We start from the raw sequence: 17,745 nt of genomic DNA, 5'->3' as shown, positions 1-17,745 counted from the left end.
CTCTTAGGTCTCCCTCTTAGGTCTCTCTCTCTTTCTTAGGTCTCTCTTAGTTCTCTCTCTTAGGTCTCTCTCTTAGGTCTCTCTCTTAGGTCTCACTCTTAGGTCTCACTCTTAGGTCTCTCTTTCTTAGGTCTCTCTTAGTTCTCTCTCTTAGTTCTCTCTCTTAGGTCTCTCTCTTAGGTCTCTCTCTTAGGTCTCACTCTTAGGTCTCTCTTTCTTAGGTCTCTCTTAGGTCTCACTCTTAGGTTTCTCTCTTAGGTCTCTCTTATAGGTCTCTCTCTCTCTCTCTCTCAGATCTCATATTAGTCCTGGTTTAGTCCTTCTGGTCCAGTCACGAATCGCGTACCCCCACTTAAAAAACAACAACACTACACCACTGTTGATTATAACATGTCTTATAGCTCACTAGAGTCACTTTTCTGTTATATATGACTTTTGAAATGGAGCTGGAGGACAGGTCAATTTTACACCATGGCAGAATTTGTTGTTTAACTGTCAGATTGCAGATTTGTTGACCCGATTTATGGTTCATATCTTTGTAATTACTGGACCTATCCACATGAAACAAAACCTGACACAAAGTTCAACATCTTCTCTGTCAGTATAAATAAACAAAAGGGAAATTATGTGTTCACAATGGCTTCAGAAAGTCATTATTCCTTCCCAATGACGTGATTGTTGTCAGTTGAAACGACTGTGAGACATAAGATTAAAGGCCCTGTACCCATTTTTATTCCATGTATTGCAAAACGTCTTGCCCCAGTGCTGAAATATTTTATAAGCAGTTTGTGAGGTCAAAATATGTCACGTGTCCTGTCTGCGTCTACTTATAAAGTGTTTTATTGTCTGATAATCAGGAAGTACATGTCATGCATGGTAGTTGTTAGCTTTACTGTCACGGCAAAACTTCAAAACTTCTGGTCTCTGAATGTTGTGAAAAGTACTTAAACTCATCACAAAGAATAATTAGGATGATAGGAATGCATAAGGTAAGTGAGGAATAACTTTGGAGCACTGGTTTGTTTTTTCACGTTTAAAGGGCCCATCTCATGCACAATCAACTTTTCAGAGCTTTCTACCTTCTAAGCCTGAAGTGACCCAAATCAAATTTTTTGGCTTCTATGTGACCTGTATCCGGTCTTTTAATGACAGTCTGAACGACACAGATCCGATTTTTTCAAATGCGACCCAGGCCACTTGGATATGTGGTCCTGAAACCGATACATATCTGATCTTTTGACTTCAGTCTGAACGGCCAAAGCGCATTCATTCGACCTACACGTTATCAACAAGCCACAAATTATTCTGCGCTGAAGTAGGCGAAAATTGTTAATGAACTCTGTGTCACTGAAGCGAAGCACATCACCACTCACCACTCTTGGCTACGTCTCCACATCCACACGTTCCTTTCAATGGACGTTGCTGAAGCTGTCCCACCATGGCCAAAAACCTCGTCCTTCTCCTTCTCAGTCTCCTCCTTAGAACAAGTAAGTTGTTCATGTTCTGGCTCTGGTACGAGAGGAACTTTAAAATCTCCTCCATGTTTGGACAACTTCTGTAAACACAGAGCACGCTTGCTGCGGTTGACATCATCGTGTCCTCCAGTGCTCATGCGGGACACTTTTGGGTCATTTACTGTTCACACTGGAGTCACATACGAGTCGCATTTAATTGGAAATGTGAACGACCTCACAAAAACATCGGATTTCACAAAAAAATCGTAATTGAGCGTTAAGCCCTGCTGTCTGAACGTAGCGATGTGTGGGCCTTGTATATGTAGCCGAAGTGTTTTTTAGATTGATTTGGCTTTTCTTTAACAAATTGCAGCGTATTTCTGCCACCCTCCCAAGTGACAACGAACTAAAGCCTGCTACAACAATGACACGGCAGCTTCACCTACGCGTTTGACATAGCAGAAAACACTTAGCTTCATAACTATTGTGTAATGGATGATCCAAAACCCAAATTGTGCTTGTATATGTGCATAAGATACAATGTGAAAAGAGTTATTTTGCATGAGATGGGCCCTTTAATGACCAGATACAGCACCTTTTTCATATGGCAAGTTTTTAGAGCCAACAAATAAAAATAAAGTCCAACATTTTTGGATATTAAGCTTGTATATTTCTTTCAAAAACTGAGTTATATAGACCTCTTCATCTGAAATTATGACAAATTCTAGAGAGAGAACACAGCCTCATTGGCGGCGGTTCTTTGTAGAAACGTGAGCTGAAAGGTGAGCTGTCCGTCAGAGCACCTGTCTCCGCTCTGTCCTCGCTCCCCCGGCTCTCGGCTGTATGCAAATGAGGCGTCAATATTACACCACAGCCATGGTTCAGTTAACAGTACGGGGTTAAAAAAGGGGGAGGACATTTGACTATTCAAGGTACATTGTGTAACTTCTCTGGTGGGTTTGTCATTAACAATACTGTACAAATAGAACAGTTTTGAGGGTAAATACTGCGTTAGAGTTATTGTGTTGTATTGCGTTATTGTGTTAGTAATGACATTTAATATTATCCTTTATTGTGTTTTCTTCAGCAATATATCGTACTTCAAAATTTGTTATTGTGCCAGCTCAGTTGTGGTAGTAAGCTCTGTTGAGATCCACTGACCCATGGATTGGCAGTGTGATTCCAGCTCCCACAGATGAATGCTGTTGTTGTGTCCTTGGGCAAGACACTTAACCCACCTCGCCCCCAGTGTCTGCGTATACCGGTGTGTGAATGTGTGTGTGAATGGGTGAGTGGTTTCTTGATGTGAAGCGCTTTGAGTGCCGAGAGGGTGGAAAACTATAAAAATGTGACCATTTATCAGAGGTGGGACCAAGTCATCATTTTGCAAGTCTCAAGTAAGTCTCAAGTCTTTGACCTCAAGTCCGAGTCAAGTCCCATGTCAAATACGGGCAAGTCCAAGTCGAGTCTTGAGTCACTGGTCCATAAGTCCAAATTGTCTGTTTTGAACTTCAAGTCATTTCAAGTCTTTTAAACCAATGTAGCTTAGATTTTTGTAATTTATATGAATTTTAAACTAAATTGTACTTAAAAAGACATTGTATTTATATATGAGAAATTATATGGTAGAAATGTTTTGTTTTTTTTCCTTTTTAAATGTCTTGACAAGATCTTACTGCAAATTGTTATGGTCAGAACAGAAAGAATTTAGCAGAAGATTTAAAAGTGCCTTAAAAGTGCTTAAACTCTTATTTTGTCATGTAGTTCTATGTAGTTCCCTCTGTTTTACTGTATTGTACTGTGTATTACTGTATTGTACTGTATATTACTGAATAATACTGTAGTACATTTGAGGATACCACATCACAGTACTTCAGTTACATCCATCGTAACAGAGAAGTGGGGGCGACATGTTCCAGTTTGTTCCTTTAAAATCCAGCACTTTATTTAGCAACTGTAAAGAGAAAAGTATTTGCTTAAAACATATATTTTTAGCAGAAGCATCAAGTCTTCTCAAGTCACAGGCTTCAAGTCCAAGTCAAGTCCCAAGTCTTAGTCCATTTTATCAAGTCAAGTCTCAAGTCCTAAAAATAGTGACTCAAGTCTTAGTCATGGCTTGGAAGCCCCACCTTTGCCATTTACCAATTAAAAAGTGTTTTTGTTATGGGGTTAGGGATTTTAAATCATACCATAGCTGCTGTATAGTAAAGAGCCACTGGACTCACCTCTTTCTTTTGTGAATGGATTTTGCTTAACAGTCATATCTTTTTTTTTAATATATATAATACCAATAATAACATAACATAACATGATAAACTTCATCAGTACATTTTTCTGAATAGACCTGCTCATAATGATACGTAGTATAGAATATGATCCAGTCTGTTTCATTTTGTCTGTTGTTAAGCCCAGACCGCAGTGTAGTATTCCCACTCTTTTGGCTGGTCTCTTTTGGCATTCCAGTCATTCCCCTGGTACCTGGGAACTGCTGTCTGCGTCTCTGAGATATTTTTAGGTTTGGGAAGCAGCTGCCCGTCAACCTCTCCATCTGAGACTGAGGACTCTGCTCTTTGTTTAACCACAGGGAGTGTATCTCACACCTCTGTTTTATCACATTTAAAAGATAATTGTGAAGTAAATACATGATCCCTACCCACATCCTGGCCTTAACCTTGACCACAGCTTCACAAACTTGATTTCAGTACTAAGGAATAGACTTGATTCTCAGTACAGAGTCTGATATCACTCTTTATTTAGACAATAGAATATGATTTTCAACATGAAATCATAGTACTTTCTTTTATCTGTGTAATCCCTCAGTGCTCCAGGTAGGTTCCATAGTGGTCCTTTGGCGTATACTAGTCTCTGTGCTCTTGTACTTGTTCTGATACAGCTCAAGATCATTCTGGAAAGGTTCATTTCTGTCCTGTGAAAGTGACTTTTTTCGATACCTGCTTAAATTAATATCTTATTTCGATACTTCTTTTAGTATTAATTAGTATCTTTTTAATATCTCTTCAATAATTTTGATAACCCTACATTAGACTAAATCTAAAAAGTGAAAGTAAAAAGTAAATTCTTAAAAGTAAGCAGGAAAACTTCATTCTGTAGACAACATTGTAGCAATGACTATGTTTACATGCACACCAAAAATCTGATCACTATCTGATTTCTGAAATGTATTGAAATTTCATGTAAACAACAACTGATGTGAGTAATCTGATTTTTCTTTGATTTCTTTCTGATTGTTCACGCCTACAGATTTTGACAAGAAAAAATATGTAACAATGGCAAACTACTGTGGCAAAGGAAAGAGAAACTGTTAAAGACCGAAAGTGTTATTATTTTTAAATCATTGTACTTTGTCATCCAAACACAACAGTTTGCATGCTGACACAATCACCAGGTATTTCTGACAATCGTATTTCTCTTGCCTAAACACAGGCCAAAAACAGATCTAACTATTGGGTAATGTGATTATTCTAGTTATCTGATTTTGACTGGTCATGTAAATGCACTCACTGATTTATATTGCTTTTTCACATTTGCACTAATATTATATTTTCATTTTTGCATTTGACAGGGGGAGAAAAATGCAGGTTTCGATGTTCTCTACCACAACATGAAGCATGGCCAGCTGGCAGCCAAAGAGCTCGCAGAGTTTGTCCGCGAGAGGTGAGTTCGTTTCATGAGACGGAGGAGGAGGAGGAGGGAGGGAGGGGGGGGGAAGGGAGGAGGGAGCAGGAGGAGGAGGGAGCAAGAGTAGGAGGTGGAGGGAGCAGGAGGAGGGAGGAGGAGGAGGGAGCAGGAGGAAGCAGGAGGAATAATGGGAGGAGGAGGAGGGGGGAGCAGGAGGAATACTGGGAGGAGGAGGAGAAAGAAGAAGAGTGGGAGAAGGAGGAAGAGAAAGAAGAGTGGGAGAAAGAGGAAGAGAAAGAAGAGTGGGAGAAGGAAGAGGAGGAGGGTGGAGGAGGAAGGAGAAGGGAAGATGAGGAGAAAGAAGAAGGGAAGAAGAAGAGGAAGAGGAAGAGAAAGGAGGACGAGGAAAAAGGAGGAGGAGGTGCTGCTGATGGAACAGAACAAGCTCCAATGTGCCAAGTGTTCACAGGATTTCTGTGAGAACATATTCAGAGTATATGTTTGTAATTAATAGTTGCAGTACCAGTTTACTTACTGTTAACAAGAGAATATTTGAAATACTGTTTCATCTGAAGTTTTAAGACTTGAAATTCAGTATGTCTTCCCACTATCTTGTGCTCACAAACTAACTGCAAATGGCACATGAACAAGCCTAAAGCTTGGTAGGTTTATCCAGTGCGAGTGCAGACAACTGGGAGAGGCATGTTTGAGACTCAGTGGGTTGAAGCTCATGTGTGATTATTTTTACAGCACCCTGTCATGTGCACTGATGTTACTCATATGAAGAAAAAAAAGTTAATTAACTCTGCTCCAAAAATGTCCAGAAGATGGCGGATCTGCTTTTTCCTTAAATAGAAAAGGCTGTGGACAAAGACAGACCTTTTGCAGCCTCTCGTCTCCTGTTTTCCTCACTGCTCCACGCTGCTGTTTAATCTAAACTTGACAGAGGATCAAAGCAGGACTCATGAGCACAACCTCACTATATTTCCCACCACTGAGGGTGATCTCCTTTAGGGCTGCACCATATATCACAACTGAATAGAAATTTCAATTTGAGTTGGCGTAATTATTAAATCGCAAAGGCTGCAACTATTCTGGAAGTAAATTTCTCGATCATTTTTCCCATAGACTTTCTGAACAAAAATCTTTCTATTAAAAGTTTGAAAGCTTGCTCAGGGCTAATCAGCTCTGTGGTAACTAATAACCACAGACCTGCACTGCGGAATATTTCTAAGGGAGGGTCCACCACCTGTTTGTCTCCATGAAGATGTTATTGCTTTGTTTAAAATGTTCCACAGTATAGATTAAAAGTCTATCACCAGGGAGACAAGCAGGTTACTACTCTACATTACAATTCAAAACTGTGGAGAAGCTCCTCTATTTACCAAAGGAATTCATGTGGTCTTGAACAACAGAAACGCCTGTAATGAATGAATACTAGATGGATCTGGTATATCTACTGGTAACAGTAGCCTGATACATCAGCCAGTTTCACTTGGGGAAACCTCGCAGCATTAGGATCCTTTCGCTCGACGGTAGGCGGGTTTATTTTACCAATCACTGCTATGACGTATGTAATGCGCCAAATCCTGTAGGAAGAAAGGCAATACCGTCTTTCCCCTTGATAAAATTCACCAAACATTCTCTTTGTTCCGGCTTTAAATCCTCGATCTCAGGGAATCGTTGCCAACACAGAATGTATGTCTTCGTCTACATCCATCTCGAAAGCTTTGTTTACAGTTGTGCTGTACCACAAAAGGGACCCAGACAGACGTGACGAGTTTGACGTCATAACTTCACACCTCTTTGCTGATTGGCCGGTGCGCGGTCTACAACTTCCGGGGTTCTTGCAAACCGTCTAGTGTTTTCTGATTCCTGACCTAGTTGCTGGAGAGAAATGAAATTGAGTGGAGGCACTAGGTGGCGCCAGCCTGGCTAAGGTATTGGACCTCCACCAGAAAAGTCGCAACAAGCACCCTTAAAGTCTCAATTAAAGGCAAAATTATTAAAATATTTCACAGAACCTTGCATTTTAAATGTTTTTTTGTAATTAAAACAGCCATATTATAGATATTTGTTATCACATAGCTGGACAACCTCTGCAATGCTTTTGAACTCTTAATATTTTTATTTTTAAAAATTCTATAGAAAAAAAATAATGGAAAATTTACTTCCAGAACCAGAGTGAGCAATCACTGTTCAGCTCCATAGAATGTCATCTGCAAAGAACGAAATACCCCATCTTGTTATAGAAAGTCTCGTTGTGTCTGTACTTTAGAATAGTAAACTTCCTCTCTGCATCCATCAGCCCTCATTCATTTCATCCAGTGTGTGATTCAAATTGACCTATTAAAACTCCAGCTCTGACTGTGTGGCAGTTACACAGGGAAATTACTAATCAGCTGAGCACAGGAGCCCCAGCACGGCCTTCAGTCACTCCCACACAGACCAGTCACAAAGCACAAAGCATCGATCTACTCCTGATTGAGAAAACTGGCTCAGATTTCTGATGGAGAGAAATTTCATTATTTTTTTCTTGGACGACAGTGAGCGACAATCAGAGCGAGGAAATAGAAAAGTGAATCAGCTGGAGAGTGTCACAAACTCACCCAGGCAATCAGGACCGTGAAGGACTCCTGTGTCTGTGGACTTCAGAAAGGTCCTAGCTATAATATAAACGCCAAAACAAAGAACAAATCTACATATAGCCAGCCTCATAGCCTCATAGCGCTACATGTGACAATTTCTGGCATGACGCTGGGGGATTCACTCACTATGTATGTCTAAAGCAGAATGTTCAGCAGTTCCAATGGTGACACAATGTACACACTGTCAAAAAAGATGTAAGTTGATCTGAAAACTTAAGAAAAAATACAAAGGCCCTGTGAGTGATGGTCCTTTTTGGGTGAAAAACAAAAAAGGTGAGAATGATTAACGAAAAAACTGCTACTGAGAGACTTGTTTAACAGCAGCTCACCTGTTGTAATTCCAACTAAATCAGTTGTTTATGGTCAGATTGTGTTAAAACAACACTCAGACTAATGTCTAACAAATAGGGGTGTAACAATATCCAAGTCTCACTATATGATATTGTCACGATTTTGAACTTTATATATATATATATATATATATATATATATATATATATATATATATATATATATATATATATATATATATATATATATATATATATATATATATATATATATATATATATATATATATATATATTATATATATTATATATATATATATATATATATATATATGATATTTATTACGATATCTTGGGAAATCTCACGAAACTTATTACAATATTATACATAATAACAGACAACCATAACTGACATTATAAAATGCTTTGACCAGTCATTTGGTACAACATTTACTGTCATATTCATATCAGTGACATTTTGATCAGTTTGAAAAGCACTTATGCAAATGAGTGATATGGCACGTTTCGTTTCTGTAACACATAAACTAATGTGCACAAAGCTGCATTAAACACATTATTACTCAATGTATGTCTGTGTCCTCCTCTTAGGAAATAAAAAAACACAAACTTAAATGCGATGGCATTTTATATTTTGGCTCCAGTTCAGCCACTAACCTTTTAAACCCGATGCCATCCACTGTGGAAAATGGATTCAAATCACTCGCTATATATTCTGGGATGTATTTCATTATTTCTTAAGCGCTGTTGTGAGGCTTCGCTGTTGTAAATGCTTCACATATAGTTTTTTGTCCCGACTTGATTTTCTGAGCATATTCCTGAAAATTTTCGGTGTGTTGGCTTATCAAGTGACTTCTCATGTTGTTAGTATTTCCTGAGGTGACATGGTGAGGTCACACGGTGCATTGGCAGTGTTTGCACACTGACTTTGTTTTTGTCCGTCACCTTTTCCCCTTTCTCAATTTTTTGTCAGGACAAAACCAAAATGCTTCTAGACCTCAGACTTAAAAGCCACTGGTGCATCCACAACGGGGGCACAGGCCAATGATGTGGCCACGAAGGATTATGGTTCATGTAGTTTACTGTGCTATGCGCCACAGGAGCGAACTGAAAATTCTTGTTTTTGCCTAAAGACACAGTTTAATACCGTGAGAAGACTACAACGATATCGTGGCAATTTTTCTACAATGATATCGTGATATCGCCAATATCGTTACGCCCCTCCTAACAAAGCCTCAGACAAAGTAGTGCCCATAATTAGCTTTACGCCTCCAGAGAATGTTGATGACCCAATGATCAGCTGCAAAGTATCAATAGAATGGAGAAAATTATATATTTGTAGTGTATTGTGCAAAGTCATGGATAACTGCAATGGCTGTCTGAAATTATAGGCAAAAATACAATATAATGTATAAATATAAGTAATTGACAGAACATTTTTGCCAATTCATTATTACACCTCACATTTAATCTTTCCAATGTTAATTATTTTACTATAAAATGACTGCTATTCCTCTTACTGGCATGTTTTTAGTTGCATTTTTCACTATAGTGAGCCTATTTTCTTTGCAGTCTCTCTTATCAATGCCTTTTTCTAATCACAATTGTTTAAATATTTAACAGGTCAAATATCTCTGGCTTAAATAAAAGATGGGCTCCCATACGCTGCCCCATTTTGCACTGTGCTTTAGTTATAATGGCGCCATCAGAGGCAATAATGACATTTGTTTATATTAAAATACATTTACTGCTGCTTTCCCATTCTGTTCAACCCAGCTAGACTATTGTGTCTTTGTGAAGTATTGTATTAAAGTTTTATGGCCAAAGATCTCCATTTATTTTCAGCCCAATCTTATAATCTGTCCACAAATATAGGCTTATACCCCTGCATGGGCTGGGTACAATAATTACAGTATTACTATATCAATTTCAATATATGAGACTTAATTAAACTACATTATATAATTATTTAACATTTTGTTCATTGTAATATTGAGCTAAAACAACTTCTGAAGTCTGCATTTTTTTGAATTATCACCACTGGAGAAAAGAGGGTGGAGATGGGGGTGAGGGAAAACAGAAATTTTTATATACCGTATTTTTCGGACAATGAGTCACTCCAACCAAAAAATAAGTTCTGAAGAAGAAAAAAACATATATAATTCACACCGGACTATAAATTGCACTTTTTGGGGGAAATTTATTTAATAAAATCAGAGACCATGTTGGATCTTGAAAGGCAAGTTCTAGTAATAACAACAGAATAGAGAACAACAGACTGTTAACGTCACATATGAACAGTTCTTCAGATAAACTATAACATAAACAACAGAACAGAACAAGTTTACCAAACTCTCCATCTCACTCCAAATCACTAAATCCATTCAATTCTTCATCCTCTGTGTCACAACAGCTGTCGTCAGACTCGGCATCAGTTCCAGTTAGAATTATTCTGGCCTTTCTGAATCCCGACAGGAATGGTTTTGTCTTTGTTTGTTTACATTTTAAATTGTCACTGATACAGAAGTAATGGTGCGATCGACTGACATGATACAGACAGGGCAGAGGCTCTTTATTTTTCTTTTGCAGCCGACATGCGCAGTAGAGTGTGAAGTGACAGTGGTACAGGAGTGCACAAACCTAGAGCGCCCTCTCGAGGCTGTAAGTGTGAAAATATTAATGTATAAGTCACACCGGAGTATAAGTTGCAGGACCACCCAAACCATGAAAAAAGTGCGATTTATAGTCTGAAAAATACAGTAGTAGTGTTAGAATGGTTTTGATCTAACATGTATATAAGACCACATGTAAGATCACATGTATTATTTTGTATAGACTCTAAAAAATGATCTTTGCCCTGCTCAAATTGGTAATATTGAAATCAAGTTTGAACTTTTGAAAAGCAATTACAGCTCATGTTTTATCATGCTTTATGCTGAATGGTTTTAACCTTCTATTTCCAATGAATTATGCAGATGAAAGTTACGCAGTGTTGCTTTAAAGGTGCACTGCATAGTATTTCTAGTGGAGGGTACATTACAGTTCAGATCTGTGGAGAGTCACCCCTATTCACAGAAGGAATTTTTATAGTTTTAAGCAATAGAAACACCAGTAATGAATGAATAATACTAGATGGATGTGTTTAATGTCCTATGGAACATTCCAGGCAAAGAAATAACATCTCATGCTTTGTTGTTATTGTGTCAGTGGAAATATGTTTGTTTATTGTAATATTTTGTGTAGTTATATCTGCTCTTGAGAGTCGTGACAGGCCGTACCAATGCAAATCAGTGTTTATCAAGCGGAGGAGGACTCTGCTCTGGAGCCAAAGTAAACTGTACATCAGAGTATAACATATGAGGCCATTAGAGGAGGCTGTAAATGTGATCGGACTGCATTAAGTACTGACAATTTAAAGGAGGATTTACACTGTACTGTTCTTAAATAAACTGTAAATCTTTATGCTTGTGCTACTGGAGGATGGTGAGCTAGTCTTTCTACTTTCGCTTCAAATTCAGCAGGTTCTGGGACCAGATGGGCAGTAAATAAAATCCAATCACACACTTATTTGTAATATATGTCTCTCAAATGTGGAAGACATCTCGTATTTGCTCTTCTCTCAAGTGTTAATTCTCCCTTTCTGTGTTTATATTGTGAACTTTGAACACTCCTATTGTTGGAACATAAATAGAAAATTGCAATGCTTTTCTAAAATATTGCAAGTAGAACATTTTACATTTCAGCCCTAATGTATCATAAATGTATTTTTTTCTTTTAATTAACTATGTATACAATAAAAGTTGGAGGTATGTATGGTTTTGGATTGTCTCTTTAGAAATGCTATTATTTGCCTGGAGTGTTCCACAGTATGGCATTATCTATCTCCACACAGACAAGCAGGTGACACCACAGATACAGGTCAGATCTGTGGAGACTCTGCTCAGTTAGATACTTTTCAAGGTATTTCTTTGCCTTTGCTGGAATAAAAAATAGATGTGTTTAATAACAACTGTTGAACATTCTAAGCAAAAGACTAACAATGTCATGGAAACAAGCAGGTGTCAGACCCTCCCTCAGAAATGTTACATGCACCTTTAAGGTTAAGGTTTATTACTTCATTCATTGAAAGTAAATTCAGTGAATATTTTCATGCAGTTACAATTTATACAAAGTACAGATTTTAATCGAGATAGAGATTCAGTTATTGTCAGTGATGTTTGGATGAAGGAATGTGAGTATTTTTTCCAGTGATTTAAAATCTGTTTCATTTATGTTCTGGAAATGAATATTTAAAAGTGGAAAAATGCCTAGCACACTCAGATGGCCGCTGTCCAAAAGCTTTTTTTTATTTTTATTTTGGACATCGGCTATCTGAGTGTGCTATGCATTTTTTCACTATTAAATAGGGGTATGCAAAAATATCAAAATATCAATATATTGTATTAATTAATGTGACGATACAGTATCAGTTTTGTGGGCTGCTGTATCTTTATATCGCCAGGAGTATTTTTTGTTGTATTTTAGTAAATTATTTTGTTACAGCTACAGTTTTATAGCTTGTTCAGACAAGTGTTTTTCATATTCACTTTGCACAAGAAGTGGTTTCACAAAGACTTTTAATATCACAGTTATGATTTAGCCTTTATTTTTTTATTGAACTGTACTGAATCAATTCAAAATATATTGAATAGAATCAAAAGTGCACTGTATTGAGATATATATCGTATTGTGGCCTATGTATCGAGGTATGTATTGTATCGGCAACTTCTGAATGATACCCAGCTCTGCGTTTAAATAGCTACTCCCTGCATTTGCACCTCTACAAGAACTTTAGTGTGCGTTTCCATTTGATTTCAGGAAATGAATATTGAAAGTGACTTTTATGTTTTAATACAAAAGACAAAATAAAATATAATGTCATATTTTGATCGATTAACATGATTAATACAAATTATATCTTTTGTTTTTTCAGGGCTGCTATTGAGGAAAGCTACTCAAAGTCCATGAGCAAACTGGCCAAGACTGCGAGTAACAGCAGTGCACTGGGGTAAGTAGCACAGAACTGCCCCTCTCGCCTTGGTAAGGTTCCGCCATATGTCCTGTCACTACGGCAACACAGTTATAGAGCATACAGTATGTCAGTGTATGAGATATGAATGAGAACCATCTGCTCCACACCAAATGGTCCATATTTATAATTTACACATGGCCTCACAGATATGGTACTGTGACCCTGTCTTTAAGGCAATGTCATTTTCTCGTATTAATAACCAGAAGTGTAAATGGACAATATAACTTGGCTATAAACATTTGCTCCATTAAAGTAAGCATGGTCAGTATATCGGTGGCGATATGAAAATCGGCTGATATATGGAATGTTCTCATTATTGGTCAATTTAACATATACTATCAGTCAAAAGTTTTAGAACACCCACATTTTTCCACTTATTTATTGCAAGTCCAATGAAGAGTCGTGCAAGTCCAATGAAGAGCTTGAAATGGTACAAAGGTAAGAACTGAACAGCCAGAGGTTTATAAAAAAGATAAAAGATACAAAAGTCCAAGCTCTGCCAAAACTACCTCAGGAAAAAAGAACAAGGTGTTGAGCTTGAAAACTTGGAGTGTCCAGCACAGTCTCCAGACTTAAACCCATCGAGCTGGTTTGGAATTAATTGGACAGAAGAGTGAATCAAGGCAAGGCAAGGCAAGTTTATTTGTATAGCACAATTCATACACAAAGTAATTCAAAGTGCTTTACAGAATAAGAAATACATTAAAATCATAATAAAAACAAATCAAAACATATAAACAAATATAAACACAACAATAATCATGAAGATTAAAATTAAAAAGAGAGACATAATATAGACATAGAAGCAACCTACAAGTGCCACACATTTATGGAAACTTCTGCAAGAGACTTGGGAAGAACTTTCTGAAGAATATTTGATTTCTATTGTAAAAAGAACGAGCCACGAGTGTGTTCAGCTGTTATATCTGCCAAAGGTGGACACTTTCATGAATCAAAAGTTTAGAATATGTTTTGGTCAGTAGTAAACAGTAAAAAATACTGGAAAAATGTGGTGCTCTAAAAGTTTTGAGTGGTAGTGTAACTCAAAACTTTGGGTCAACTGGATTATGTCAAATGCTTCTTAAAGGTCCTATATGACACAGTTTTTAATCATGTTATAATACTGTCACCTCATCAAAAATATATCTGGATTTGTGTTTTGTTTCTTTCACATATTTGAGTAATCCTTTATTATTTGTCTGTCTCCATCTCCAAAGCTCAAAATGCTCTGTTCCACCTTGTGATGTCATGAAGCACTAATTATCAAGTTGACAGCTGCCTTTTTTACTTTTAGTTCAGTAGAGATTGGCAGGTACAGGGCTGAAATCATCCAAACGATTCTAGTGTAAATGTGTGGAGTTTTAAAACACAGCGCCACATTTTCTGTTTTACCATATGATATCACAAGGTGGAACGTTTATTTTGAGAAAAGACCACAGCCTAAATATGCAGGATTTGTGAGTTAAACATGTGAATGAAACAAAACACAACTCCAGGTATGTTTTTGATGAGGAAACATTATAACATAGGTCAGAAAATAGTGTAATATGGGCCCTTTAAGCTGTCTCCTGCGATTGTGTTGCCAGATAAGACTGTATTCATCAGTTTTGAGGAGGAGGGATGCGCTGTTTTTGCTCCTAAACTCTGGTCTGCGCTATAAATCAACTTTTTATAGCAGCTCTATTTGTAATGTATTTCACAATAATAACCAGCCATGCTCTCTGTATTCTGCAAAGCACTTTCTTCATTAATCTCACTATTTGTACCATAGCGACAAGAAGGACAAAATGCTGAGTGGTCACATCCAGGAGCCAAACTGCCTCCAAATAGTGATGAGCTGTGTCTTTGCAGCAATTCTCAGCTTTTTGGAACAGGCCGGTGTGGGATTTGCACCTGTCAGGAGTTTTATACCTGTCAGGAGTTTTACACATACACACAGAGCTCTGCAGTCTGTGGTCTGTCCCCCTCTCTCATTATTCACCCACATGTACCATTTTAAACAGGGGACGCTTTTGGACAAAACATTCAAATACAGAAGCCACTTTAAACTGTGAATGCATTGCCAGTGTGTTGCAGTGTAAGTCAAATTTAACAGTCAAATTTAACTGTAAGCTTTAACTGTACATTGTTATAAATAAATGTGGTTGGGCAATAAATACATTTAAATCAATTACACAAGAAGGATTATTAATGAGATGATTAAGAAAATATATTAACATTAATCTAATCTTTTTTCAGATTGAGAATTATTATAGGAGCACTCTGTTAATTTTTTGATGAGTGGTCTGTCACTTGATAGGCTTCATGGATAAGGCTGGGTATCATTAATGAGTTGCCGATACGATACATACCTCGATACATAGTGCACGATACGATATATAGTGAGCTTTCTATTCGATACGATTAATTTGATATATTTCAAATTGATTTGATACGGTGCAATAAAAAATAAAGCCTCGCCCATGGCTGTGATACTAAAATTCTTTGTTAAACCACTTCTTGTGCAAAGTGAATATGAAACACACACATGTTTAATAATCAAAACAGTAAACACGTCAAATGTGTCGCGTAAATGAGGCTCCTTTCTCCAAAGAAGCAGCAAAACTGTTGCGCTGTAACAACATAATTTGGTAAAATATACCAAAAATACTCCTGGTGATATATCAATACAGCAGCCCACAATATCGATACTGTATCTTCACATTAAACAATACAATATATTGATATTTTGTTATTTTTGCACACCCCTATTCATGGAGATGTTATTGCTTTGCCTGGAATGTTCCACAGTACGGTATTAAACGTGTATATCTGGCATTTATTCAGTTACAGGTGTTTCTGTTCATAAAGACAAAGTGCATTCTTACTCTGAGTGGGGTCACCTCTCTCCACAGATCTGACCTGCTCTGTTGGCTTGTCTCCATGGAGGTGGATAGATAGAATAGATAGATAGAATACTGTAGAAAATACAGGCAAGCTCTACATCAGAAAAGTTTCATAGTGCTGCTTTAAAAACATTTTAACCATTGCAATTTATGAGCGGCAAGTAAAGAATGTACAGTGATTGAAATCCAGCATAATTTCAATTGCCACAGTGCAAAACAAAATTATATCTTTTGAATGGGCAAAGTCCTAAAATATTGCTGAAGCCTATGAATATTCCCTAATAGAAGTTTATGGTGCACTCTTTGATCTATGTTAATGTTTAAGTTCAAGATCAAGAGCATTTAGCTTTTCTGCTTGCACACGATTTCCAAAATACCCTCATAATCTCTTATGTTTGTGTTATTGCAGAACATTTGCTCCGATGTGGGACGTGTTCCGAGTGTCTGCGGACAAACTGGCGCTGTGTCACCTGGAGCTCATGAGGAAAATGAACGACCTGATCAGAGACATCAATAAATACGCAGAGGAGCAGGTCAAAGTTCACCGCAAGGTACAGTTAAAGAAACTTGTGTGTATTCTATAGGCCTGGGAGCATTGTGGGGTCTGGATTCTTTGTTGAAAGAGCATTATGTAATATTTCTGGTAGAGGGTAGGACTCAATTAATTTTTTGTCTCCATAGAGATGTTATTATTTGCTTGGAATGTTCCACAGTATGACATTAGACTTATCAAACTTGCACTTGGTATTTTTATTGCTAAAATACCCTGTATAACATATTTCTTGTCTCTTCACAGATCTGAAGTTATTTAGTGCACCTCATTCTATTTATGCTGTACAGCACACTTATTTGAATAATCAAAAATCACATAAACATTGTAGTTCTACCACAACTTTATTTTGTGAAATATTCCAGTACTAACAAATATTGCTGATGTATTGATATGGAAGATGCTGTTTTTGTTTTGTTTTGTCATGAGAAAGTATAAACGTATATAAAAGTATAGAAATTATAAAAGAAGCTGAAACCCACAAATGGATGCCATTTTAAGCACTTTTCTTTATTCAGAGATACAATATTTAGTTTGGAATTGTTAACTGCCATGGCAACGGGTTTCTTCACTCTGAAACGCATGGATTGTATGGGACTATTCTTTCTCATGGTCTGCCCTCTGTCCTTTCTGTTGTAAACCTAAACTCGTTTATCTCACCCAAATCCAATTACTCTTGTGTCTGCTCTTTGTATTTACTTAATTTAATAGACGTACATACGGTCTATAGGGCACTGTTTAATGTGTGGACCGTTGCGATGTTGCAGACGAAAGAGGAGATGGTGGGCACCGTGGAGGCCGTTCAGGCCCTGCAGGTTCAGAGCGGGCACCTGCAGAAGTCCAAAGAGGGGTACCACGCCAAGTGTATGGAGCTGGAGCGACTCAAGAAGGAGGGAGCGCCACAGAAAGAAGTGGAGAAGGTCAGAATTACATGAGCATAAACTATGCAGTACTGGATCAAATATATTTCAGATGACATCACAACATTCTACTTCATGACAAATGTATGAGAAGGACATCATCACATTTTCTGAAAACCACAAGTAGTATGGCCTTTTTTGGCCTAAATTCAGTCTGTTTTGCTTTTAAAAAGGGCAAAGTGTAAGCAATTTATGCATTTGTGGACAGGAAAAATTTGCTTTTCTGGAGCTGGATTATAAAGACACTGTATGTAGACTGCTCTCTTACTG

The 17,745-nt window shown here is 37.5% G+C and overlaps 1 protein-coding gene across 1 annotated transcript in view; it reads left to right on the top strand.

The window, feature by feature from the left end:
- fcho1 (FCH and mu domain containing endocytic adaptor 1) overlaps positions 1-17,745 on the top strand; it is an 81,104-nt gene that overhangs the window by 37,651 nt on the left and 25,708 nt on the right. The window contains 4 exon segments of the mRNA XM_055164557.1: positions 5,038-5,129; positions 13,022-13,096; positions 16,415-16,556; positions 17,323-17,475. Of these exon segments, the coding sequence (XP_055020532.1) occupies positions 5,038-5,129; positions 13,022-13,096; positions 16,415-16,556; positions 17,323-17,475 (462 nt within the window).

Source organism: Boleophthalmus pectinirostris, unplaced genomic scaffold (genome assembly GCF_026225935.1).
Source record: "Boleophthalmus pectinirostris isolate CB_2022bp ecotype Guang Dong unplaced genomic scaffold, ASM2622593v1 HiC_scaffold_7, whole genome shotgun sequence".
In the NCBI taxonomy this organism is placed as follows: domain Eukaryota; kingdom Metazoa; phylum Chordata; class Actinopteri; order Gobiiformes; family Gobiidae; genus Boleophthalmus; species Boleophthalmus pectinirostris.
This window is presented reverse-complemented; position numbering and strand designations above follow the sequence as displayed.